The sequence below is a fragment of the Zonotrichia leucophrys genome, chromosome 2, assembly GCF_028769735.1.
Source record: "Zonotrichia leucophrys gambelii isolate GWCS_2022_RI chromosome 2, RI_Zleu_2.0, whole genome shotgun sequence".
Lineage (NCBI taxonomy): Eukaryota > Metazoa > Chordata > Aves > Passeriformes > Passerellidae > Zonotrichia > Zonotrichia leucophrys.
In genome coordinates, this window is record NC_088171.1 from 28,210,311 (window position 1) to 28,236,143 (window position 25,833).

Below are 25,833 nucleotides of genomic sequence, written 5' to 3' on the forward strand. Positions count from 1 at the left end.
GGGGTACTATTGTGATACTACAGAAGTCCCTTGTTGATTTGGCATCATATAACTTTTATGTTTGTTATTAAAGAAGACAAAACAAACAAAAAACCTCCAAACATCAACAAAAAACCCAACCAAAAGCAAAGCAAACCAAATCAAACCAAAACAAAGAGCATCATAAAACCTAGAGAAGATGCCAAACTGAAAAACTGTCACACAGCAAGAGCATGAGAATAACAAGAAAAGTGTTGTAAATAAGTACTGGGAAAACATAAAATAACATTTAACTGGCAAAGCAGAAGTTTGTACACGTTGCAAAAAATAAAACAAATCATCAGAATGTAATCCATGAATACAAAGTAGTTATTCAGAAAAGGCAGTAAACATATACTGAAATCAGATTGAAAAACCTATATAATTTGTTCTAGCTCCCTTGTATTTTCAAAAATATGCTAAATCTGTAAAACATGCTGAAGGCAAACAATAAATTAGGTAAGCTTTATGTAAACCTATACTATGTGCATGTACAAAACCTATCAATAACAGAGATCTACTGGAAAGGAAACCATAAATTTAGTGATGTATTCATTAGGATCAGTTTAAACCTTTATCATCAAAATCATTCTACATACTTCATTCCCTCTATACGTGAAACACCTGTCAAACAATTTTAGGAAAGTAGAAGGCATACAGGATTAGTTCAATGTGAATTCCAAGCTTCATCTGCTCACACATGACTCCATGGACCAAGTTAATGTGTACCCTCCCTCTCAGATGGAACTGATGGGACAACACAGACAGGAGGGGTGTGAGGTGGGGGGAGCTGTAGTGGAATATCAAGGAACCAGACATCTTAGTGAACTGATCTAGAAAGAAAGAATTCAAAAGAAAACAACACCCAAAAACAAAGGTTTCAGGCTTCCCAACCTACAATAAATACAGGAATGACAAGCAAACACTTCCATTTTACAAAGTTAAAAAAGACTTCAAGTCTCCTGTGACAAAAAAAAAAAAAAAAAAAAAAAAAAAAGAAAAGATGGAACTTGAGAAAGAAAGAGCACAACAAAGCATTGCTATATTGTGTTTTTGGAAGGATGCCTGTGAGTGTTAATAGCATATAAACTGCAGCCCTGGCTGTAGCAGGAATAACAGTAACACATTTTTAGCAGCTTTTCCACTGGATTATTATTCATTGTGGTCACTGTGAACATAGGCCACATTCCCTGAAAAATTTATTGGATCAGAAATTACTATCATGAAGAGAGAATTCTATCAGGGTAAACAATGATGGTTTAGAATATACTTTTTTAATACATTTTTCTTCCTCTTCTATTTCTTTGACTCTTGCAATGGAATTGCACCTCAAAATGCACTGCCAGGGCTTGAAAGCAGCTACATCCATACTTCTTCTACACAAAAAGTTGTTCCTAGCAGCAGCTTTTTACTTACCACATACAACAACAACATGCTCTTGGACAAACAGTTTCTTTCCTTTCTTTTGACACAAAAGCTGGCAGTGCCCATTCTTCAAGTCACAAAAAACTGATTGGCAGTGGGCCATCACTTCTCCTACTTTCCTACATACTGAAGTGCTTTTACAATTTTCCACTTTTTGAAGGTCACTCTGAACTTAATGCTGAAAAAGTGATTAATTTCTAACATAGTATATGCTAACACCTTGGCTTGATACATTGAATTTCTAGTTTGTCATATCTCTAAACTAGAATTAATAGTGCAAATTAAAACTGCCTTATTTAATTTAATCTCTTTAATTTTCTATTTTAAATATATCTAAGTAAATAAATGAAATATCTGTTATCTTAATTTAACAGTAGAAAGTAGAAGCCTTCTGTGAATTAAACTTAAATTGACCTTTTAACAGCACTAACACCCAGCTTTTCATACCAATTGCTCAGGTACAAATTTTCACTGCAAGCAGGAAAAAAATGAAGACAAAAACTCCACTGATGTCAATTAGGACATTTCTGGCTCACTGAAAACCTGAAACAGCCAGTTTTGATCGTAATGCTGCAGATGCATCCCCTTTAGGAAGGAACACTGTTCCTTCCTGAAGCAATGTAAATACAAGGAATATAAAGTCTTTAACCATCTTAGTTTTACACATGACATACTTACACAGCAAAAAAGTGCTGTGTGCTGTTGAACTCGGGTCCTGTTAGTTAAGGTGCTGAAGAGCAAATGATAGAGATAAGGTTATTTAAGGGTTTAAAGCTATCTAGAGAATCAATGGGAAATATTTCAGCCTTTCCAAAATAGTCCTGTGTTTGTTTAATTTTTTTTATTTGCTCCTTCTAAATGGCTTTTTTCTCAAATTTCTGGCTACAGTTATCAGGAATAATAACAAGAATTTTTTTTTTTTTTCAATTAAAATACCTAGATAGTAGTTTACCATGACTTTACTTAATTTTACCATTTTAAAAGTCAGCAAAAACATGCTAGGTTTGACGGTATCCAGGGACAAAAGGCAGCCTAATCAATAAATATTAATCTGCTAATTCTACCTGTACGTATATTATGTTAAACTAAAAGGTCATAAGTAAACAGATGAAAGAAAATAAGTTTGTAATACCATGACTGTTGCATCGCGATGTTTCCACAAGTCGATTGTTTTGGTCATAGCATGCCATGGCCTGGTAACGATAGCCTTGTCCACATTCCTTAACATCTCCTTGGACCTTCATTCCCAGCAGCACTTCTGTCTTTCCCTCTGGTAAAATACAGTCTGACCAATTTCCCACAGGCTGAGCGCTGTACTTGTCACATGGGCAAAACTGATTCTCAATCAGAGGATACAGCTGAGAATTTCTACATTTGTCCTTCTTCTTACTCTTTCCTAGAAAGAAGAAATAGTTATTAGCAAGTTTGTACCAGTTTACAGCTTATCTCCCAAAAATTTAATTTAGCCTTCTGTAACAAGTGCTTGCAACTACATACATACATACACCTAATACCTGTTACATTAATCTTGATTAAATTCTGTTATTGAATTGAATTTCTAAAGTAGGGGATACCTACAATTTTCATAAAGGCAATTTCTTTTTTAAAAAGAAGATGTAATTTATATTTAATTTGTACAAAAAATGTTTCAGGAGTAAAGTTCAAAAAAGTTAGCAATTAAAAAATACACTCTTTTCCTGCTATTTCACCAGCAGTGTGCAGTTCAATAACAAGATTTTTATTGGGATCAAGGTTTTTCAAGTTGAAGGGAGTAACATGCATCTTTGCTACACTAGTACCTTCTTTCAAAATACCAAAACTCTTTTATCACCTGTTATCATACATTTGTTCATAATTACCATTCTTTCCCTCTAACAGAATAAGCTCCTTCTCTGAATTTGTTTCCATTCAGTACTGTTCTTGCTTTCTTTCCTGAACTGTAGCATAGCCATCCACTCAATTTCCCCCTTCCAATAAATTTATTAAAATCTTCTCTTTGGTAAAGTTTGCTTAGTTTTCCTTTCCAAACCAGTTTATATAAATTAATGTAGTAGTCTTTGCAAAAGTAGTGGTTGTTACTAAGTAGTATCTAAGTAGCTGTTACTTAGATATTACTGTAAATGTAATATTCTGTGGTATTTTCCCCGCTATTCAAAACAAGGCACTGGACACTGCAGCAACAACCTTAGTTCTCGTATTTGCTATTGTCTTCATTTAGAACAGTAGAATAGAAAATGGATACCTGGAGAAAAGTTTCTCATTCTTTTGACAACACTAAACGTATGCTTCTCCTCTAGAAGTATTTACCAGGAAAAATTATGAATTTATTCCAAGTCTGGGTAACACACTGCCACAGAGAATACACCATAGCACACATCACAGAGTTGGCAAGCTTGAAAGGGTAACTTAAATGAGGACAGGAAGTATCACAAAGTGTTAATATTGTGGTAGGAAGAATGTGTACTTTCTTGCTCTGTTTTCAAAATAAGGAAAAACACTGTTAGTCAGTTTTGTTCATTTTTTCCCTTGTGGAAGCAAACCTGACATAAAGCTTACTGGAATTATTAGACAGTCACAGTGAGGCTTCTTGAAGATCATGAATTATTCATTTTCCACTGGTCTTCTGATTTACAGGGGGATGGAGACAGGGATAGGGTTTGGATCCTATCACATTCTTTCTGAGCCTGCTAATGGGCACCCCCCTTAGCTAGCTTTCCTGCACCACAGAAAATACAGACTAATTGGCAAAGAGTGCTGTGACAGAGGCCAAGCCTCACTCTTGAGGTTTCAATTATAATTTAGAAGCAGGGCATTTTTTTTTTCACTTCATGCAGCAGAAGAAAAAATAATTAAAAAAAACCCCAAAACCAACAAACAATAGACTAAAAAGAAGTTGAAGAAAAAAATGTTTGAAAGTGGAACAGTGTCCAGACTAGGACAAGTCTGTGGCAAGGGCATCACTGATAAATCTTTTTATTCTGCTAAATAACACTTAAAGAGCCTTCTTGGGACACAAAAAAAGAGCATTATTACTTATCTCAAGAAATAAGGCAAAAAACGAGCCATTGCCTTATGTGGTCTGTGGTGCTGTATGCAGACGATGAAAAATGGCGAAAGAAAGAACTGGGAAACATTCAGCCAGAGAAAGGACTGGCTTAATCATAAGGACTGGCTTAATCTGACATTCAAGACTGCAGCTAAATTCAAAAGAGGTAAGCCAAAGCTTAAGGCTGAAAATGGTGGTTTATAACAAAATGCTGAAACACAATCAGCTGCCATAGTGGCTCTAAATGCACCAAAGAACACCATGAGAGAAGGAAGCGTGCTTTAGCTGAGACCAGGTGTGGGAAGAGGAAGGCAAGCGTGTTAACATCTGATCCAGTTAATGTGAGATGATTGCTGACTTTTCTGACAAAAAGAACCCACAAAGAAAAGAAAAAAACCAACACAAAAAACCTCAACATAACAAAAAAACCCCCTACTATATGCACTATATTTAGGGGGAAAAAGTATTCTTGTATGCTCTCCCATCTTCTCTCTAGCCACTTACCCATATCAAGAGCCTCTGACATATGGCACGAGTTTCTACTCCTGGGTATTGTTCCACCAGTAGCATACAGAGCAGGAAATTGGATCTGCTTTCTGCCACTGTAACACTTGTCAAAAGGGAACTTCTGAAGTCCTCAGGTTTTAAACAAAACATTATCAATAATAAATAACAGAAGCATTATTTTGCTTGATACTCTTACCAACAAGAGTGCGTTTCCTTGTCCTGACTCCTCCACAGTCCCCATTACAAGGAGAAAATTTTGACCAGTTCGTAAACTGACAGTCGTCTTGGCAGGGAATCTGGCACATCTGTGTCAAGGGTGGTAATGGGCCAGAGTACTTAAGGCACTCACTGATGTCAGCTTGTCCTCCATCTTGTCTGCGACAAGTAATTGCTGGAAGCAAAAAGAGATGGAGCTTATTTCACTTTTTTTTTTTTTTTAATGAATGTCTCTATTCAGTTAAGTCTACAACATTCTATCAGAAAATCACACTGAAAGCCCAGAATACCTATATGACAGCTTAATATTTGTTGCCAGTTTTACCTTGAATTGAATACATTTGTAATTGCTCACTTAAGATTTTGTTTAAAATAATTTATCAGGACTTACCAGGCAAAAAAACTACAGACAACTGTAAATATTATAAAGGTTGCACCATATTATCCACACCAGTCCACTTTACATATCATTTCTCCTGATATCACTGACACAATGTACATCTCAGACAGACACTAAAAAACTTGCAATATCATCTTAAATAACTTAATTGTATCAGTTATAAAGATTTATCAGCAGATTGAATTTCAGAAAGATGGATAGACTTAAAATTTAGCAGCATATTTGAGTTCTGCATACCACTTAACCCTTTACAACAGTATTGCTGCCAGATGCTCTTCAGCAGTTTTTGGTGTTAAAAATATTTTAAGAATACAGCGTGTTTCCTAGGGAAAGATCATCAGCCATAAAGGTGCAACTTTATAGAACAGGATAGTCATGTCCTGAATAAAAGCTTCTCACTTAAGAAGAAAAACAAGTTCCTTAAGGAAACACCAGGTCATACAAAAATAAGGAGAGGGAACATATGGATTTACAACTAATAGGGAGGGCATTAATATAGTCTTTAACAATCACAGAATGGTTCATGTTAAGGGACCACTGGGGGTCCCTGCTCAAGCAGGGTCCCCTAGCGCACATGGCACAGAATTATGCCCAGAAGGCTCTTGAATAGTTCCAGAGAAGGAGGCTCCACAACTTCTCTGGGCAATCTGTTCCAGTGCTCAGTAAAAAAGCTCTTCCTCATGTTCAGGTGGAACTTCCCATGCTTCAGTTCTGCCTGTTGCCTCTTTTCCCAAACTTGGCACTGCCAAGAGGAGCCTGGCTCCATCATCTTGACATCCTCCCTTCAAATACTTACAGGCATTGTTATGATCCCCTCTCAGTCTTCTCAAGGATAACAGGCCTCACTCAGCCTTTCCTCACAAGGGAGATGCTCCAATCTCTTAATCATCACTGTCACCCTCAGCTGGATCTGCTCCAGGAGCTCCATATCTCTCTTGTACTGAGGAGCCCAGACCTGGATGCCAGGGGCAGGATCACCTCCCTCAACCTGCCAGCAATGCTCTTCCTAATGCACCCCAGGACACCATTGGCATTTTTGGCCACAAAAGGCATTGCTGGCTCATGGAAAGCTACATGTCCACTAGGACCTGCAGGTAGAGCAGCTTTCCAGGAGGTCAGTCCTGGTGCATGGGGCCAGACCCTGCCCTTGCCCTTGTTGAATATCAGACAGTTCTTCTCTGCCCACCTCTCTCAACTGTCCGGATCCTTCTGAAGGGCTACACAGCCCTCTGGGGTAATAACCACTCATCCCAGTTTTGTATCACCAGTAAATTTGCTGAGGAGGCTCTCTACCTGTTCATGAAAGTCAACAATGCTCTATAATTGTTTCTCAAGTTTTTTTTAAGCATGGCTGCTTATCTATTCTAAGCTCAATAAACCCAACTTTAAGTCCTTTCCCAAAACATCACAAGACTTATTATACAGTAACAAGATAGGAAAATTCTAGTTGTTTGTTCACACAATAGAATTATATTTATGCTTCTTGGCATCTGACAGCACACAGTAGATGAAGCACCTCGACTGTAAAATAATTTGGGTCACATATTGTGGCAGTAGCATTGCATCCAAATATTCTGTATTCATATGAAGGAATATAGCTTTTTATATTACACTCCATAGTTTAAACATAGCTCTTAAATTGTGCTGACAATAATTGCTTTATTAGCACGAATTTAAAAAAAAATCAAGTTCAACTCTTGGAGAAAAGGGGAGTATGAATGCAATACTTCAAAATAAAAGAGAGAACTGCCTGTAAGTGGGCAAGAAGAGGGGCAGGTGCCCAGCTCTTCTCTCTGGTGACCACTGAAAGGATGTGAGGGAATGGCCTGAGGCTGTGTCAGGGGAGTGTTAATTTAGACTTTAGAAAAGGATTCTACACCCAGTTGGGAGCTGAAACAGGCTTCTCAGGGAAGTGGTCACAAGCCTGACAGAGCTCAAAAAGCATTGGGACAACACTCTCAGGTATATGGTGTGATTCTTGGGGCTGTCCTGTGCAGGGCCAGATGTTGGACTTCAGTGATCCTTCTAGGTCCCTTCCAACTCAGGATATTCTATGATTCTATAACTATTTCCTCCTGGAGGAAAAAAAAAGGAAGCATAGCTAAGGGAATTTTTTTTATAATTGCTTTAAGGTAATTGTAATGGTCTAGTGACCTATGATTTCTTAAAAAGGCTTTTTAGTCTGGCATTTCTAAACTAAATTTCTGCCTCATGGTGACTTAGGAAGCTGAACTTGCTGACCCATGTGTTCTATTTCAAGTCCATGTCCCTACTAAAACATACCCAAAGGTCCCAAGGGAATTGGTTTTGCCACACATCTACTGTAAAACACTGAGAGGGAGGGGGGTGTGTTTTTCCTGAGATACTGAGCAAACAACATCCCTGATCCTTAACTGCCCTTTGGAGCAGGGCTGCCAGCACTGTTTGTAATAGGCTCAGCACTGCATTAAGTTGTGCTTACTGGGGGACTGGCCAGCTGCACACTGTCTAATACAATTATTATGTCAAATCCTATTACTATTTGTGTAGTTTACATGAGGAAATATTATTTTCAGATATAATTACAGTGCTTCAGTGAGAAAAATCAAATATCCAAAAACTGAAAATCTGTACTATCAGATTTCTAAGATCACACAAATGTTTTAGAAAACCACAAATCAAACTTTGATCTTCCAATAGAAGCCTAGGCTACAGCTTTGGATTTTTGTGAGATGCTCTTCTCTGCTAATAGCACACATCAATATCTCTAAGGTAAAACCACAGTTCAGACTAGTTTTACCATGTGGAAATTCACAGAGGTCAAACCTAAATCCTCTGTCTTGAGTTTGGCCTTGCTATACGCACACATTAGCAAAACTAATTGCATTATCTTCACTGCACTTTCAGGGAGATACAGACCACCATTTTTAGCAGTGAAAACTATACCTAGCCAACAACTAAAAGACAGTCAACTAACTAGCGCCTTTAATTTCCTTTAATAACTTTAATTAATATCCTTTACTAACTTTCTTCAAAAGTTTAATTCTCATTTTACATACTCCCTCTCCATCTAGCTCTTGGATAGGATAAGAAATGTTGTCCACCAAAGAACATTCTTTCTTTCTAGCTAAATTGACTTTTTCTAAAACCAATATTCATTCCCTCCTCTTTCCTAGTTATAAAACATTACTCTATGAGCAGATACCCATTATGTCATAAATTTTTTCAGACTCATATTAATGCATCTAATTTACATCCAACAGACTCAGGTGAAAAGCTCCCCTGAGGATTAACACTTTGGTTTTTTCCTAGATTAACTGTCAGTTGTACCATAGCAATCAAAGAAGGAAAACTTCATTCTCAAGATCTAAATATTTCACCTTAATAACAATACAAATTAGAGGACAGCGTGGCCTACTAAATCAATCCCCTAATCTTAATTTTCACAGTGCTTGTCCATAACTATTCAGCTACTTCTAGTTGATAAGACTTGGGTGATTTTCTCTATATCCCATTTTCCTATTGTTATTTTCCAGATTTGGGTATCAAGGTTTATACTCTTTATAACAGCTGAAAAATGTGTATTTTTCCACTATTAGAAGCAGGGATTTTGCCAACTGCATACATTCCATCAATACACTTCTTTGGCCAGCTAACAATCTTGACATCTGAAATGCTCTCGCTGTTAGAGAAGTTACTTTTTCCACTCACAAGCTAACCTGGGCAAACTCATCCCATCTCTCTTGGATCAGACCTATGGGTGTTTAAGTAGAGGTTGCTAGATTGATGATTTACTCACTATACAGAGAAGTGTCTTCAGCTACTATAAAGCTATACCATACCAGGCTAATTATTTTGCTTATACAACCACCTTATATTTATTACTGACATTAGCAGTAAGTGGAAAGAGCATGGTTCCTCCATTACTGAATTAAACATAGTAATTATTAAGTGAAAACATAAAACAAGAGTACAGCTAACAGAAAAATCAAATTTAACATAGAAACCATTCACTTATAAAATTGTTCTAGTATTTAACAACGATTAGCTCCCAGAAGAAAGTTGTGAAATAAATAGCAGTCTAAATTTTATAGACAAGGGACTTTGATGTAATTAAAACTTTGTTGGATAGCATTGTTTCCACCAAGTACCCACAGGAGACTACAGGCTAATATATTTCTTGTTGGCATAATGAAACACTGAGACTGTGTTTTAGCAAGTCATGTCATGTGTGAGTTTATATAAAAGCCTTTCCAGTTTCATCATTAGCATACTTCACTGACATTTCACTGGGGCGTGAGATTCAGTGCCTCCTACACCTAAAAATTTCTTTTTAAATTAAGGTTTCCTATTGTCCTTTCTTTTACAATACATTTGTGATAGAATTTTTTTCAATTGCTAACTATTTTTAACAACAAAAATATTTTTTTCTAATTCTAGTAAACAAGAATTATTTCAGCACACTAAGTTTTCTTATGCCTTCTATCCATATTGTCTAAGCTATGATTTCATCTATGTTTATTTTTTTCATTGTGGGACTCAGTGGACTAGACACAGTGTGACAAAGTATTCCTAGCACAAAGTATCTTAAGAAGAAGTATATGCCCATAATATTGTGAAAATACAAGACTGAGTGCTCTTTATGTTCCAAAGACAATAACAATGTATTCTGCCAAATAAAGTTGTATGGAGATTGTGGCTCTCTTTTTGCAAATAAAAAGTTATGTTCTCATGTAAACACTGCTTTTGAGCAGTTGTCCAAATTCTTACTTATGACTCCTGAAGTTGATCACTGTACTTTGCAGTGACTAAAACACAAAACAGGCAATAGAGCACTCTCATCTGTTAAGGCTCAATGACATTAAAATAGTAGTTTATAGCTCCATGAAGAGCAGCACTCCATGATTTTGACTTCTTTCTTGTGCTTTCAGTAAGGGCATGTAACACCCACACATCAAAGTCCCCTGCCTCCATAAGCAATGCCTGCAGAGGGAGGCTGCTGTCCCTGTTAAGCTGTGGAGTGAGAAAAGAGATTTTGACCACTGGTTCTGCCTTCAAGCCTCCCCACGGCTCTAAAGAGCCCGTAAGGCCTCTCTGTGTGCCCGTGGCCGTCCTGGGATGCTTCCTCCCATTTCTCTTTCGAATAACTACAAACACTCTGTGAATGAAGAACTGTGAGAGCTCAAGACCAGGTCTTTAATAAAGGCCAATTCCCAGTGACATAAAGCAGCTACTCAGGTATTTTCTCTGGCAGCCAGGTTACTTAAACTTCTGTTTAAATTTACAAATAACTTTCCTCTTGCTATTGCAGAATATGCTGACATCACAATTTTTATCCCATTCCTCCTACAAGACTCTGAGGAAGATTCATGGTGGCAAGGACTGCAGGCTGTGCATCCTTCTGCAAATCTCCTTTCGGTCACTGGGATGGCCCTTACCATGTGCACCCATCCATACACATCATGATGTGATTCAGTTATTTCAGTTTGGGCACTCGAGCTTCTCATCTGCTACATGTCCTCTTCATTACCATTGGGATGCAGCCCAACAAGCCCTATCTTACACTTGCAGGAGCTACTGGCAAAACAAATTTTATGAACTTTCTTAGGTTTTCCTATACAATTCAAAAGGGATTTGCGCTGTATTTTTAAGTTCCTTCACAAGTCACTGAAGCTGAGATTTACTAACCCAGATTTAATATATGAGCATAACACAACACACCTGCCTAAATTGTTCACAATTTCAAACTTAGTAGCTTGGGTTTACCAAGCATTTATTCTCTTGTCTAGTTTTTGGCTGGTGGTTGTTGTCTTATTTTTATTTTCTTGTGGGGGGAGGGCAGGGCGGGAAGGGTGTATTTTGTATTTGCCACCACTGTGCCTCTCTCTCCTCTGGATTTCAAGTGACTCATCAATACATCTGATCAAATAATAGTTAGTTGAGAAACAGCTTATGAAAATAAACATAAATTTTGTCGCAGTCAAATATGGCTTTTCTCTGTGATCCCTTTTCTTGTTGGGTAGGGCCAAAAGGAAATTTCAAAGTCCTTGCTGATGCACACATGTCATCTCCTCTTGAGGGTTTTGAATAAAAGACAGAAGTCTTAAGTTGCTTCAGTTCTGTAATACACTCCAGCTCTGCTTACCCACTCTTAGAAGACATTTTATCAGTGGTACAAATTCAGATTTTCATTCATCATAGGAATTCAATACAATTGTCATGACCACCAACCTTCTTCAAATAAAGTTTATGACTACTGCAATGAATTTGCTACTCAATATTAAATGCTACTTAGGATTAGATATAAATGATTGCCCATTATTTGCATGAATAGCTAACAAACACTTAAAAAAATACTTTTAGAGAAAATATTTTTTAAAACAAAACCCAGAAACCACCAAGCTCTTTTATTCTCTTTCCTCTGCATTGACCCAAGTTACAGTTTTACAACATTCATTTAACTTGACATGATTTGTAACAAAACCTCCATTATACAAGACAGATAGAAACAAAGCTGTCTTTAACAATGAATCACTATTCTAAACTTTATGATTCACCCAAGTATCTCTTTAGCCAAGAAGGATGAAATGTGATAAAAAAAATCTGAAGAATGGAAGAGTAAATAGTAAAGCTGTGATACAAAGCAAGGCATGCATATGTTCTAGTTACTCAGAGACTCCTAAGACACCTAACTGTAATTTCTAATGATTTCTAACTTCTAGTTTTTCCTTCAGATTTAATTATCTTTCTAACTAAAACATTAACAGTAGCAGACTATTTTGTTCAAAATAAACTGCTAATGAATGCATGGTCAGATGTGCCTTTCCCTGGTGTACATTCCTATACATTCTCATTTAACACATTTGCTGATAATCTATGTGTTACAGTGTCTGTGTGTGGGCAATCAGATCAGAAGTAGGACAAGCTGATAGCAACGGCAACATTCCCTTGCATTGAAAAAGAGGAACTCAGAACCCTTTCCACAAAGAAGAATGGAATTATTGCTCTACTGAGTATCAACCCAAAAGGAAAGAGCAGTGCATGGGAAACCAAATGGCAGAGATTACTTCTAAAATATTATTATTTTGCTTTGTCATCAAAAGCAAATTGGCACAAAACAGATGGATCAATGTGTGATTTCTGCATGCATGAACAGCAGAAACTTGAAACAGAACTCTTTCTCAACTGGAAAAAAAATGCTGGTGTGTCAACAATTTTCACAGTATGGTCAATATTTGTACAGAATTCACCAACAAACAGTTAAATGTACTGATCAAAATATCTGTATTACAGTAGCAATCATAAATGCAGCACCAGAATGTTATACCAAATGGATTTCATATTTCAGTGTTTAGCAATTTGTGATTTTGGAGTGGTTAAAAAGAATTGCACAGTAGTAGCTCAGTCTTTTCCACATCTACATCACATATTAAAGAAATTATATATAGTACAGAATTTTTTAGCGACATATTATTATGCAAAGTTTTCCACAGCCTGTAGAAATTTTATTTAGGAGTAGCCAAGTGTGCAAAAGGGAGCCAAGAATTAACAGGGAGAGGAGATAAAACTTCTTCTCGAGTCTTCCTTCAGGTGAAATCTCTCTAATACTGTCCAGTGCACAGCTCAGTCAGGCAGATGTTTGCTTTCAGGTCAGCCTCCCTTCAGTGAGCACCTCACATTAAATCAGCTCTTGTGCAGGGGGCCAAACAAAAATGTGTGCCACTTTAAATTCACACATGGCTATTTTGATGGCAGAATTTGAAAGGCAAAAGGGGATAGGGAATTGATACCCTGTGTGGGAGATAAATTATATTATCAAATAAAACTCACTATTCATGTTGAAAATGCAATTTTCTGAGGTGTGAATAAAAAGAATTAGCTGATAATCTCTAGAATTAGAGAAGCGTGTTTTCCAAAGTGAAATTTACTTTTGTGCAAAAATTCAACTTGTACTTCCAAGTCATATTCATTGTAAGGGGAAAATATTTCACCTCTGTCAATCTGAGGAAAAGCTGTACTACTGTGTTTAGCTGCCACAGATTATCAATTTACATTACTCAGTATAAAAGATATGGTCAACACATTGTGAGGTATTATAACCCTGAGACATGACACATAATAAACTTGAGTTGGAAACTTACATTATATGTTAATTTACATCACTTGCATAAATGGGAAAAAATATTGGCCAAAACCCCCTCTGTCCTTAGTGCCCATAACTTTCAACACTGCAGCAGCCTAAACAACATTTTCATATTTTGATATCTGGACTGAGGCACAAAAAAGTTCCATTTTCCAACTTGAATAATTTGCTCTGTGAATTCTACAATGGAATTTATACATGGGATAGACCTGACAAAAAGCAGTAGTAAACAAAAATCTTCTTTTCTAACAATTGATCTCAGAAACATTCACAGAATTCCATCAAAAACACCAGCTTTCTTCAGGCTTAGCTGCTCCAGGGGTTCCTAATTAAGGATTACTCATCCTACCACTTGACCACATTACACTGGAGAGCTACTTGCATTTTATCTGCTTGTGGGAACAAGATTACTGCTTGAATACATCATCTTTCACAAGATCGAAGTCTCGGTAGTACCAAAGGGAAATTCTGCCGGTCACTTTTAACAGATTTGAAAACTACATGGCCATTAATTTCAAAATCATGTATTATTCTATATATGTGTGCCCTGTACATGTTTGGAATTACATTTAAGAAAATATAAAGAAACTCTCATGACACAAAAGAATAATGAAATCCAATTTGCATGCACTATTATTAACTGTCTTTCTTTATTAACTGACTTTGAGACAAAGTCAAGGGATTTAGGTACTACCATGTAAGCACAGAAGACAACACTTTTTACTATTTGAATTCCTACCATCAAAGATAGAAATCTTATTTTCTCAGTGTGCAATCTGAATGTATCCTCCAGAGCTGCTAGAAATAGATTCCATTGTGATAGACCTTTGAAATAATTACCGCAGCCAGAAGTCTTTTGTATTAGCAGGCAATGCCTTAAGGTTTCATTTTGTGGTAAGCTCTAAATTGATCTCCTGTGACACTTTCTGAGTAAGTGGTAGGAGCTACTAGCTTAAGATTTACTCCATAACTTTTTAAGTACGCCATGACCTCCTTTAATGCTGCAAGGAAGTTAATGACCTGAACATTTCACTTCTGCAGTTAGCAATGTCCTTCCTCGGCAATGGCACAATCCGCTGAGCCAATAGTGCTTTAACAAATACAAGTTTGCACTCAGAAACAACAAAGGAGAAAAGCCTTCCTGGAATTCAAGGTTGACCAGTAGTTCAAAGCAATTCAATTACTATAACAGTAAATAGGAACTGCATTTATTTTCCCATTGAATGTATTTAATGCATCTAAAAAAACCCTTTTCCTGGCTATATTTAACAGAGTCACACATACACAATTCTGTTAAAGCCACACAATTCTCTATGAAGACAGGTGACAGTAAAGCTGGATTTGGATGTAAAAATTATTTACTACATAATGGAAATGGCGCAAAAATATCTGGATCATTGAGCTCAAAGGGTCAGTGGTTTGGAAGTCTAACCAGCAGCTAGTTAAGATTGTTTCACCTCAGTGGTTAACTCCAGGCACAGTTCTGTTTAGTCTCTTTAACAACCTGTACAGAAAGCATGCTCAGCAAGTTTGAGGACAATGACAGTTTTAGCAGTCAGTACCTACCTGGAAGGACTGCTATTCAAAGGACCTTCACAACCTGGAGAAATGGGCTGGCACTGAATTCTAAAGTGTTAATGCAAAGTCTTCAATCTCATGCTCCCATTGCTCTCTGTAACTATTTTAATTTGAGGGTATAGAGAAGAAATAGCCAAAATGCTCCCGGAGATGTGCAGAGAAAGGGTAAGGGGTCACAGACACAAATTGCATCAGGGAACAAGTGCCAGAAGAGTCTGTAGGATCTCCATGCTGGCAGAGACTCCAAACATACTGAGACATGGCCCTGAGCACTTTCAGTGTTTTCCTTTGCTGACACACATAAAGATAGATTAAATTAATGTTAGGTTACAAGGCCTAAAAGGTAAGGCATTTCCCACACCAGCGCATCTATAGATTTCTGAGAATAAATGACAGAAACAAAGGGTCTAACCTCTTGCTTGTAGCCCAGGTCCACAAGTCTCCTGTGCTCCCGGACTGTCTTGGCGCACGTACCATGGTACCAGCTGGCACCTGCGCCATTTGTGTGTCTTCCACCTGAAATGAGAGGAGAAGAAATCCATCTAAACCTTGTAGCCATCAAACTTCAGGCAGCACAAGTGCTAGATAGTGTTGCAAACCACCATATGCTGTTGTTTATTTTTACTAATTGGTAACGGGCAATTCACAAAACAACCAATAACAGTATCATAAACTTATCCCTACTCTGTTAACTTTTTTTCTTCTTTTAGGATGAGGCCTAAAAGACACATGGAAGAAAGGAGGAAGAAAAGGTAGAAAGAAAAAAGGAGAAATAAGAAACAGAAAGGAAAAGTAGCTGCAGGAAAGAATTGGGACAGTGGGCTTGAGTGATTGCAAGGGTGCCTCAGGAAATTCCTGGGATCTTGGGCTGTTGAGTGGAAACACCTTACAAATGTGGAGTCAGCCAAGAAAACCAACACAACAGGTCCACCATACCAAAAATAAAACACAAACAGAAACAACTTTCAAAAACCCATCAATAACAAATACAATATTGCACTGCTTAAATTATTCTATCATTAATATAAACTGCTATGAAACTTGTACAAAGTTCCCTGCTAGTGCTGTACAATACCCCAGCCCTTAAATATAACAAATCCACCCAAGTCTGTTTGTTGTCACAACTCTAAAATAATCCATAGCTCCAGCCATCAGCAGTTTGCATGTTTTAAACTATCTCAATGGTTTTGCACCTCGAGTTTCATTGCAACCTGCCTCTATGGGACAGCAACTAAGGCACAAACCAGCTGAGTATGTGAGTCCATCTGTCGCAGCATGTGTGCAGGTCAGAAAGATGCTAAAGGAAATATATGGAACATGTGTTTAGTATTAGTTCGTGTCATGAAATATAAATGACCCCATCTACCACTCTCTAACAACTCTTCTTTCTTATGCTCAGCACATTATCATGCAGCTCAGATACTGAGGATACTAAAGAGATGAGGAGCAGCCAGCATTTTAAAAGACAAAACTCCAACTCTCATTTTGACTATAAAAAGTTCTTGATCTCTATTTCTCTGGTGTTTAGAGTACTGATTTTTGCAGCTCCCCAATGCCCTTTTCAATCTTTTCATATATTTTAGTTGCATAGAGCGTGATCTCCTAATGAATTTGCAATGATCATTCTTATGAGATGATGAAAGCAACACATTACTTTAATCTCAATTTCTTATCATTAAGCTAAGCTTAAATTCTATTTGTACCTCTGCAACAGATAGTAGCTTCATGGGAGTTATTATCCATTTAAAAATACATTTTTTATTATTTTTTCAAGTAAGTCTAACTAATAGCATCAGAATTTTCTAAACTTTGTCTCCATCAACAACAAGTTCTTCTTGTATGTCTAGATCTTCCCACACACTCAGATAGATATTACAGAACTACCCAAACCTGTTCTTAAGCAAAAATTGTTCCACCTTCTGGAATAGTCCTCAACATTCTGTGATGAATGTAGAAGACATAGGGCATATAGGGGATATCCTCAGCTCTGGGCTGTCTCAGAGCGTAGAGGGATAGAAAAATGAAGGCTATGGTAGGTTGAACAGTGTGGCACTCTGTTCAACCTAGGAATCAGCTCTCCTAAACATATAAGCTTGAAGTTCAGCACTTTGGATATTTTAGAAAGATTTGTTTTACGTGTTTAGAATGTCAAAACAGTTTCTAGGAAAAATTTATTCTGGAAAGTAATTCTTAGTTCTTGCAATGTTCTTTCCAAGGAGTTGGAACAAAATGTACCACTGATTCCCTGTGGGCCCAACTGAGTCTATATATCTGTTGTGAAACCTTGATTCAGATGTGTATCCTACTTTTCTAAATAGTGCAGAGTAGAAAAACAACTACTGCTAAGTAACGGAATTCAGCAAGCTCTAGAGGTAGTACAAGTTTAAAAATCATGGTTGATTGTCTCACATACCTGTAACTATGACAGACAGGAGAAGCTTCACATTCCCTTTCCTCAAACAAAGAGTCTGGGCACTCCCGACCCCCATTGGCAGGGAGCTGGATGATGACTCGGTGACGGGACTGCTTCCTGACTGTGACACCCCCTGCAAAGAGTACAATAGCTGGTTTCTACTGCTGCTACTTAAGGTTGAAAGTAATTAGGGTGAAAACAAGGTTTTTGAACCAATTGCCACAATATTGACATGCTATTTTACCCATAAGCATAAAAATTAAGCCTAATAGAAAAAACACTTTAATTTCATCTCAAAGTCAGAAAGCAGAACTAAACAGAAAGCAATACCAGCAATACTGAACAAATGAACAGACAGCTGAAATGAATAAACAGTTCAAGAGAACAAAAACTAAGCCTGCTTAGTTTGCTGCTGCACTTTACAGTTTGAAGGTGTAAGCTTGTTCTAAACATTTACATGTAAAACTAGAAACAGAAATTTCACTCTAGAATTCCTTTACAGTTTGCAGTTTTTAATTATTATGGTCATCCATTATTAATGCTAAACAGTAAATAGTTCCTGTAGGAATTTTGATTTCAGTCATCTTCAGGTATCGGTTCTTCAGGCAGAAAATTAAGAGAAAAGCTACAGATCTGTATTAGTTCCACAGCAATGCCTATGTTAGGTAAAAATCTTGGAGGGTTTTTATTTTTTTCACAGAGAGCAGTAGAGCAGACATTTGGCTGACTGGGCTGATATCAGCTTTGGGTGGGTTATTACAGCAGCTGCAGCTTGTCTGATCACAGAGGCGTGCTGGACCACGGCCAAGCAATTGTAATTAGGAGTGAGCAGTAGGAGAATCCCGGCGGTGGCTCTCCACCACCTGGCCACTCTTCAGCCCAGAGGAAACCCTTCACTCCCCAGTCAAACAGCTCCAGGAGATGCCAGGAGCTGGCACAAGGGGCAAGACAGACGTGCAGCCCAGCAAAGCCACTGACCTTCTTGCTGGCACAAATGGGCAAACCCCATGAAATAAAAATTGTTCTTTTAGTATGGACTCACTGAATAGACAAAACACTCATAGTTCACAAATATACTGTTTTATAGAAGCTTGTACAATAGTTTGTGGTGAATATTCAGGAAGATATGCTCATTGCATCAAGAACTTTCTTAAAACCCACAGAAATGGGAACAGAAAACGATGGCATTTTTGCCCAGTAGGATCTCCTCCAACAAAAATATTTCAGAAAGAACAATTAATACTGCTACCAAATAACGCATATATAATAATGAATAACTATTTCATAGATTCAATTCCCTGCTCTTTTTCAAAGGTTATGAATTTAGTCTTCCTAACCCCTTTTTTTCATTTGTTAGAATGCACTGAACACTGATAGGAATTACTGGAAAAATGCCTTTATGCTTGTGTCCTTTACCAAGCATAAAGAATTGGGCGTGACAGCCCAAGTCTGCATGTTTGATGTAACAATATCTTTTACATTCTGAGAGTAGCTGTGAGTAATCACCATGTCCCACACAGGGATTATCACCCTGTGGAAGAGGGAGTATTACAGAGTCTGTCTGTAATAGTACACATTAGAAAAGAGCCTCATGTTGAGCTTAGGAAAAGAACCATAAAAAGTGGCAAATATTAAGCCTGTCATCATGCTAACTTCATGTGTGATTTCACTGTAATAAAAATTCAGGGGAGACCTGCACTGTTTTAAAGTGCTTTGCCAAGTGTATTAAACTGGTGTTGGATTTTATGTTTAAATCAGAACACTCACATCAATGTAAAGTCTGTTGATTTTTATTAACTCTCCTTCAATTTTCCTTGGAATAGAAGCAGCCAGATAAAATTATGTACAACTGCATATCTATTTAGCTACATACCTATCTCATTGTATATAAAGACTTGGGTTTTTTTCTGATGAGCAAACAGCATAAACTTAGGTGTTTCCAAACCCCATCTCACAATCTGACAATTAAAATGCTAACACTGTGTAAGTATTGATGTTAAGATGATAAGCTGATGATAACAGCTATGTGTCTACCCTGTAACTAGTTATCTCTTTATCAGTGTAAGATGCAAAAGGGAGTTTGTGACATTAGGCAAAATGTGGTAGAAAATCCAAACAGATGCATATAGAAAATGGATAGAAATAACTGTTCTTTTCAGCAAAAGCTCTATGTCCTCCCTGCAGCAGCTATACCAGATATTACATGTACTCTGTCAGAAAGAGATGTGTATAAGCATTCTGCCAAAAGTGATAGCAAGTAATTGACTCCCCATCTTTTACATACTTAAAATTTATTCACATGCAATGGATAAAACTACCTTCTTGACAGGAAGGACACGGTGTCCAGTCACTGAATGGAGTCACAATGCAGTCCTTCCTACAGGGAAGCAGACAAGGTCTCACAGTTTCAGGTCGAAGACTTTCAGGGCATCTAACAAAAAAAATACAAAGAAGCATTATCAAATAAAACAATCACTCGGCAGTGTAGTAGTGAATTGTGTGAGGTACTCAATGTTTGTAGGCACATGAGGACAGTGCTTGTTGCCCAGAATTCACCAGGATGGACCACAGCTATAAAAACTAGTAGCAATTAAATACATATGGTGAAAGCAAGCCAAATCTAGTGTATGCTGCACCTCAGGATTTAAATAATCATCATCCCTCACTCACCATGCTAGACTTTGTATCTTCAGAGTAATTTTCAAGCTTTCACATAATTATGAAGAAAAGCCATCCCATTATTTAGCTTAGCAAAATACATTTTCAGGTCTCATCACTTTATCATAAATATAAACTCTGGAAGGAGGCATATTTAAAATAAATAGCACTGCCTACCCAGGAACGAATAGGCATAAGCTGGCTGTGATTATGAGAGAAACCAGAAAAGGATTTAAAACTGCCAGATCAATGAGACTGAGAAAGACTGTCAGAAAAGGCAGAAAACCTTGCTTGTTTTAGGGAGAGTCTTGATCAGCATATAAAAAGGATTATTGGACTACCACATATGGGACTCATTACCCAGGTCATTTTCCCCATTCTGTGGGGATTCTGTCTTTTTTCATCAAGGAAAAACAACTCTCTGTGCCACAATACTTGTTTCAGAATGATACAATAACTTTCTCAGAAGTACTGAAAATATTTGAAATAATTTCAAAATTTCTATTGTTCCAAAAACATACAGACTGTGGACTTTCTGAAGAATATGTAAAGATGTAAGAAAAACATAACATCCATTTTTGTGAGCTTATAGATCATTATAGAAAAACATTACTATGATTAGCTTTTCCTCTTTTCAGTTCAGGGCAACTGGGACCAGAGAGGTGAGAGAGGCAAGTCTAATGGTAAACTACCAGGAAAATCTAGTCTCCATGGTCAGCAGAGAGCTATGCCTGAGCAATATGAGGAGGACAAAAGCTGATTTGCAGTTTTACAGGAACATACTCTTCAACAATAACACTTGCTTGTCCAGGTTTTCCATCAGACATCTCTGCATTTTCCTGTCAATTCACATGTTGTTCTCAGTATGTGATCAATTACCATGAACAAGCACCAATTCCTTGGTGCCCTCTTAAAATGGGATCTCCACCCCTTCTCTTTTTTCCCCTCCCACCAATGTGAAAAAGCATGAAATAACACAGCTATAGCAATACAAATCTCCATTGCCCCTCTGTAAGCTCTCTCTACAATTTTTAGTCAACTTGTGCCTCAGTTCTATGTGATTCATAAAATCAGATTCTATATGCAAGGGTGTGTTTAGATATGATCAGATACACTTTAATAAAACCTCTGCTTCCAATCACATATATTGACAATATTGTCAGAAATTTCTTTAAGATTAAAATTAAAAATGTTTCTGAAAAGCATTGAATGTTGGCTCGCTAATGGCTTTTCTTGCATTGGCTTTTCCCTTTAAAAACAGGAGAAATTATAAGCACACAAAACAGTCTGAAATACACACATTCACCATTTTATGGAGAGCTTCATCTTTCAGGAGTGCTAAACACTACAACTGCTCTTCAGATACTTAGGCAAGGCAATTAGTTCAATTAGAACACCATTTCTATGCTTTATATTGTTTGTATTTACTATATATGGCTTAAAGCAAAGTATTGATTTTTTTGCAGTCCTTACTCAAGGTCAAATTAAACAGAAAAGATACATGCTGGAGTCTGTAACTTGTGAGGCAGATAAGGCCAATAATATTGATTGTATCATACCACAGTAATCCTTTTTATTAAGGGGAGTTTAAAACAAGGTTCCTATTTACATTTTCATGTTAAATGTCTGGGTCTTTAAAAATGATTCAGTGATTTTGATGTGACAATTTGAAGGAACAACCAAGACCTTTTTTCACTTCACATGATTAATTTATGAAAGAATAAAACAGTCCTCCTCCCAAAATTTAACATCAAATCAAAGGTAGAAGCATCTAGTAGATTTAAAAAGGATGATACATCATTAGAGATTTGTGGGGTTTTTTTCTGTAAATGCACCAAACAAAAGATAATTCTATCATGACTAAATAGAACAGCAACTTAATACAGATACACAACAATTTAGATTACTGAATGTGCAGACATTACTCCCCACATTTCCATTTAAAGTAAATTAGGCTTAAATCTACAGCCAAATAAAACAGCAAATGGCAGGCATCAAGCAAACATTTCGTGTGAAAATAGCTGCCTCATGAACTTTCTAAATGACCTCTGCTAGCAGTTCTTAGAGTTTTGAATCTGTTCTGAGTGGGATATATTTACAGACTGCAAATCCCTACAAAGATATTATCAAATGCATTTTACTAGCAGCTAATCTGTATTTAACCCTAGTAACACATTAAACTGTAAACCCAAATCACTGGGCCAAGGAAATAACTTAAAAAAACCCCACATAAGTGGGGAAAAAAACCCACAAATTTTGTCAAACTAATGTTCAAACGAATGCTTCAAATTAATGTCATGCCATTTTTCACTGTGCTGCAGCTCCTTGGTCTGGTTCTGAGAAGGGCTTTAGTGTATTTAGGTTCATATCACTATTTTTGAGTGGAACTGCACTAATCAATACAGTACGTTGCTTGTTTGGAAGCAGCACAAGGATCTTTGAAATGGTGCTGCTCTGCATTTCACACACATACTCAAAGAATTTTATTGCGACTCAACCTGATGGTGGTAAGGAGCCAACTGGATTTATGTAGCTGTCAGCAGAACCACCATCATAAATACTATCCATTAAAATCCATACTGAGAAAGGTATTGTCTAGTTTTCCTGTTGTGCCAGTCTTGTATTTTTAGAAGATGAAATGTCCCCTCATGAGAACACACAGAAGAGGGTATTTTTGCCTTTGCAAGCAGTTTTTGGTGATAAAAATATAAAGCAGTAAAATCCAAGCATTACTACAGCATGAAGACACTTTTAAAGATCGTTACTTTTTCGGGCCTACTTGTCCCACGTTGACCCTGACACAGATGACCTTTCTTGTCTGCATCCCCACGGAACAGGTGGCCTCCCCGTTCCAGCTGGCGGAGGAGTTGAAAGCAGAGACAGACGTGTCCTCTATGCACTGTCCCCATGGGCCAGTCTGCCAGTGGTACACAGTGCAGGAGTGCTCGTTGCAGCTGCGCGTCTCCTGCAGGGCGCTGCTGTTCGGGCACTGCACTCCTCCTGGAACAATAGCAGAGGGAAAATGATCCTTCACTGGAAGGAGATATAATTTTTATTAAAAAAAACCCCACACATATCACAAACTCACTTTGAAGTTTTCTTAGTAATATATTATGTTTGATTACATGAAAGAAATGCTGTTCCCTTTTCCTCCACTTCATATGCCCAATATTGACTTTAACAAATTTCAGTCAACAAGCCACACAGAACAGACTGTTCATGGACACCATGTAAGTCTGTACCAAAAGGATAACAAAATAATCATAACTTCTATAACACTAATGTGCTTGGAGTGGTCTACAGCCTTATTTTTCCAGTGTTCTCTAGAAGTAAACACTGAAAGACTGCAATAGATCACATAAGGATGTATGAAGGCTGTAGACAGAAGAAACGGTCAATTATTCTAATTATACACATGTAAAGAACACTGTTTACGTCTAATTCACAGATGAATTGAAAAGATTTTTGGAATTCTTCTCCTAGCTCCCAGTGGATGTTTATCCATATTATGTGAACCAAAGAGGATGGCACAGCTGGCAATTCCAGGTCCAGATTAAGATAACAAAGCCTATTTCAGGTTAAGATTAAAATGCAATCAAGTGTCAATGATTGTGAAGAAAATCTATCTTTGTTGTGCTTGGTTTCTTTGATAGTATGTTCAGTTCATTATATTTAAGTACTTCAAACCTACTTTGGCCTCCCAGTCCTCCAGCAGAAATGAAGAGGTCTTTCCTATGAGAGCTGATCACAGGCTATTTCATGTCCAGCCCCGCGAGCAGACATCACACCCACTAAATATCTGGGGTTACTAGAATTTAGATTTGAGATTTTGGCCTAAAGGAACAATGGGACTCCTATCTCCAACTGATGGAAAGGCAGCAAAAAATCTAAGCAACATTTTAGCCTCTTCTAAAAGACAAGAAAGTAGGAGAGACAATTGAAAGAGGAGCTTTTTATTAGTTAATGCTGATGATCCATACGACTTTTCTCTAAAACGCATGCTCCCACCAAACGCATGTTGTAGAGTATATTATTTATTCCCCAGTACTGAACTTCAGGTTTATATGTCTGCAAGACAGATGTGTGGGAGGGAGGGGGTTTTAAGCACCCGTTGTTGAAATTAAACAAAAAAGTAAATGTAATGAAAGAAACAATGAATGCTTCAAACTCTCCAACACAAGAAAATCAAGTTGCCAGTATAAAAATACTTTATACAACAAGTTTCTCTGTGTGGTCTAGATCTGCAGCAAACATGAGAAAAGGTTCATTCTAATGAAAACACAAGATAAAATCATAATTCTTAATTTATTTATCTAGGATTATTTTTAATTTCTGGCTTTTTCCTAAAAATAGTGATTCAACCAAGGGACAGGAAACAACATATCAGTTGAAATTTCATGCCACAGACTAGGTAATATTAAATTTTGCAAAGCAGGATTAGAAAAACCTACAAATACGTGAATTTAATTAAACAATAACTTGAATTTTTTTGTAGAAAATGGATGCAACTCAAGTCTATCAGAATTGTTTAAAATATATTTTAAATATAGGCTTAAAATACTGAAAATATGTTTAAAATATTGAATGCTACAGGCACCAGTTCTTAAGACATTTGAGAATAAAGTGACAACTTAGGTTCAGTTTCGGCAGCTATGCAAGAATATATATTCAGGGGAAAAAAAGGGATTGATATTGACTTGTAAATGAAAAACATTGGGGCATGAATGTCTGCAGCTCAGTGGGAATCCAGTTCTGTTCAGATTAAACCAGGAGTTAAAAAACATGCAAAGACTGAACAAAATGTGGAAATTATACTACTAAAATAAAAATCAATGTGCCATTCCATCCAGGAAAACAGCATTCTCTTGTGCTTCCTCCAATTTAAGTAGGTGCAGAAAATGCAGAAGGGGTTGGAAAACTGGCAGTTAGAGATGCCCATTACATCATCTGTGTAGGGGTAACAACTTTACGAGCATATCCCTAGCAGAGGACAGGTTTGACAGGAATGTAAAAGTTAATGAGTATCACAGAAAAAAAAAGTAAAATAGACATTTGAATTAATCAGAATATAGGAAAAAGGGACATACAATAATAAATACATCCTTTAATAATAAATGATCAGGTGACAGTAAATGACTTGGCAGTACTAAAAATAATTTCAAGGATACAAAAACCAATTGGGGCTGAAGCATTTAGTTTTGTGTTTGGATTTTTAAACAAAGTAGACTTGGAAGGGAAAGCCTAGCTTCGCAGAAGGACTTGCATATTGCTCATAAAATAGTTGACAGAATTGTCATACACTTAGATTGCTTTTCTGCCTGGCTTGGAGCTGCTAAAGGGGTAAGACACCTTGCTCTAGGATATTCAATGATTGGATTTTAAATTTTTTTTTTGGTGACATTGACTCAATAACTTTGAAATTTCAAAATGTTAAACATTTTTTTAAAGCA

The 25,833-nt window shown here is 37.1% G+C and overlaps 1 protein-coding gene across 1 annotated transcript in view; it reads right to left on the reverse strand.

Moving 5' to 3' along the window:
• Positions 1 to 25,833, reverse strand: part of THSD7A (thrombospondin type 1 domain containing 7A) — a 264,860-nt gene that overhangs the window by 38,524 nt on the left and 200,503 nt on the right. Inside the window, exons 11-16 of the mRNA XM_064704399.1 lie at positions 23,149 to 23,383; positions 20,044 to 20,156; positions 17,726 to 17,858; positions 15,725 to 15,828; positions 5,193 to 5,387; positions 2,576 to 2,839 (exon numbers count right to left, since the gene is read on the reverse strand). Coding sequence (XP_064560469.1) covers positions 2,576 to 2,839; positions 5,193 to 5,387; positions 15,725 to 15,828; positions 17,726 to 17,858; positions 20,044 to 20,156; positions 23,149 to 23,383 — 1,044 coding nt within the window. The remainder of the gene's footprint in view (positions 1 to 2,575; positions 2,840 to 5,192; positions 5,388 to 15,724; positions 15,829 to 17,725; positions 17,859 to 20,043; positions 20,157 to 23,148; positions 23,384 to 25,833) is intronic.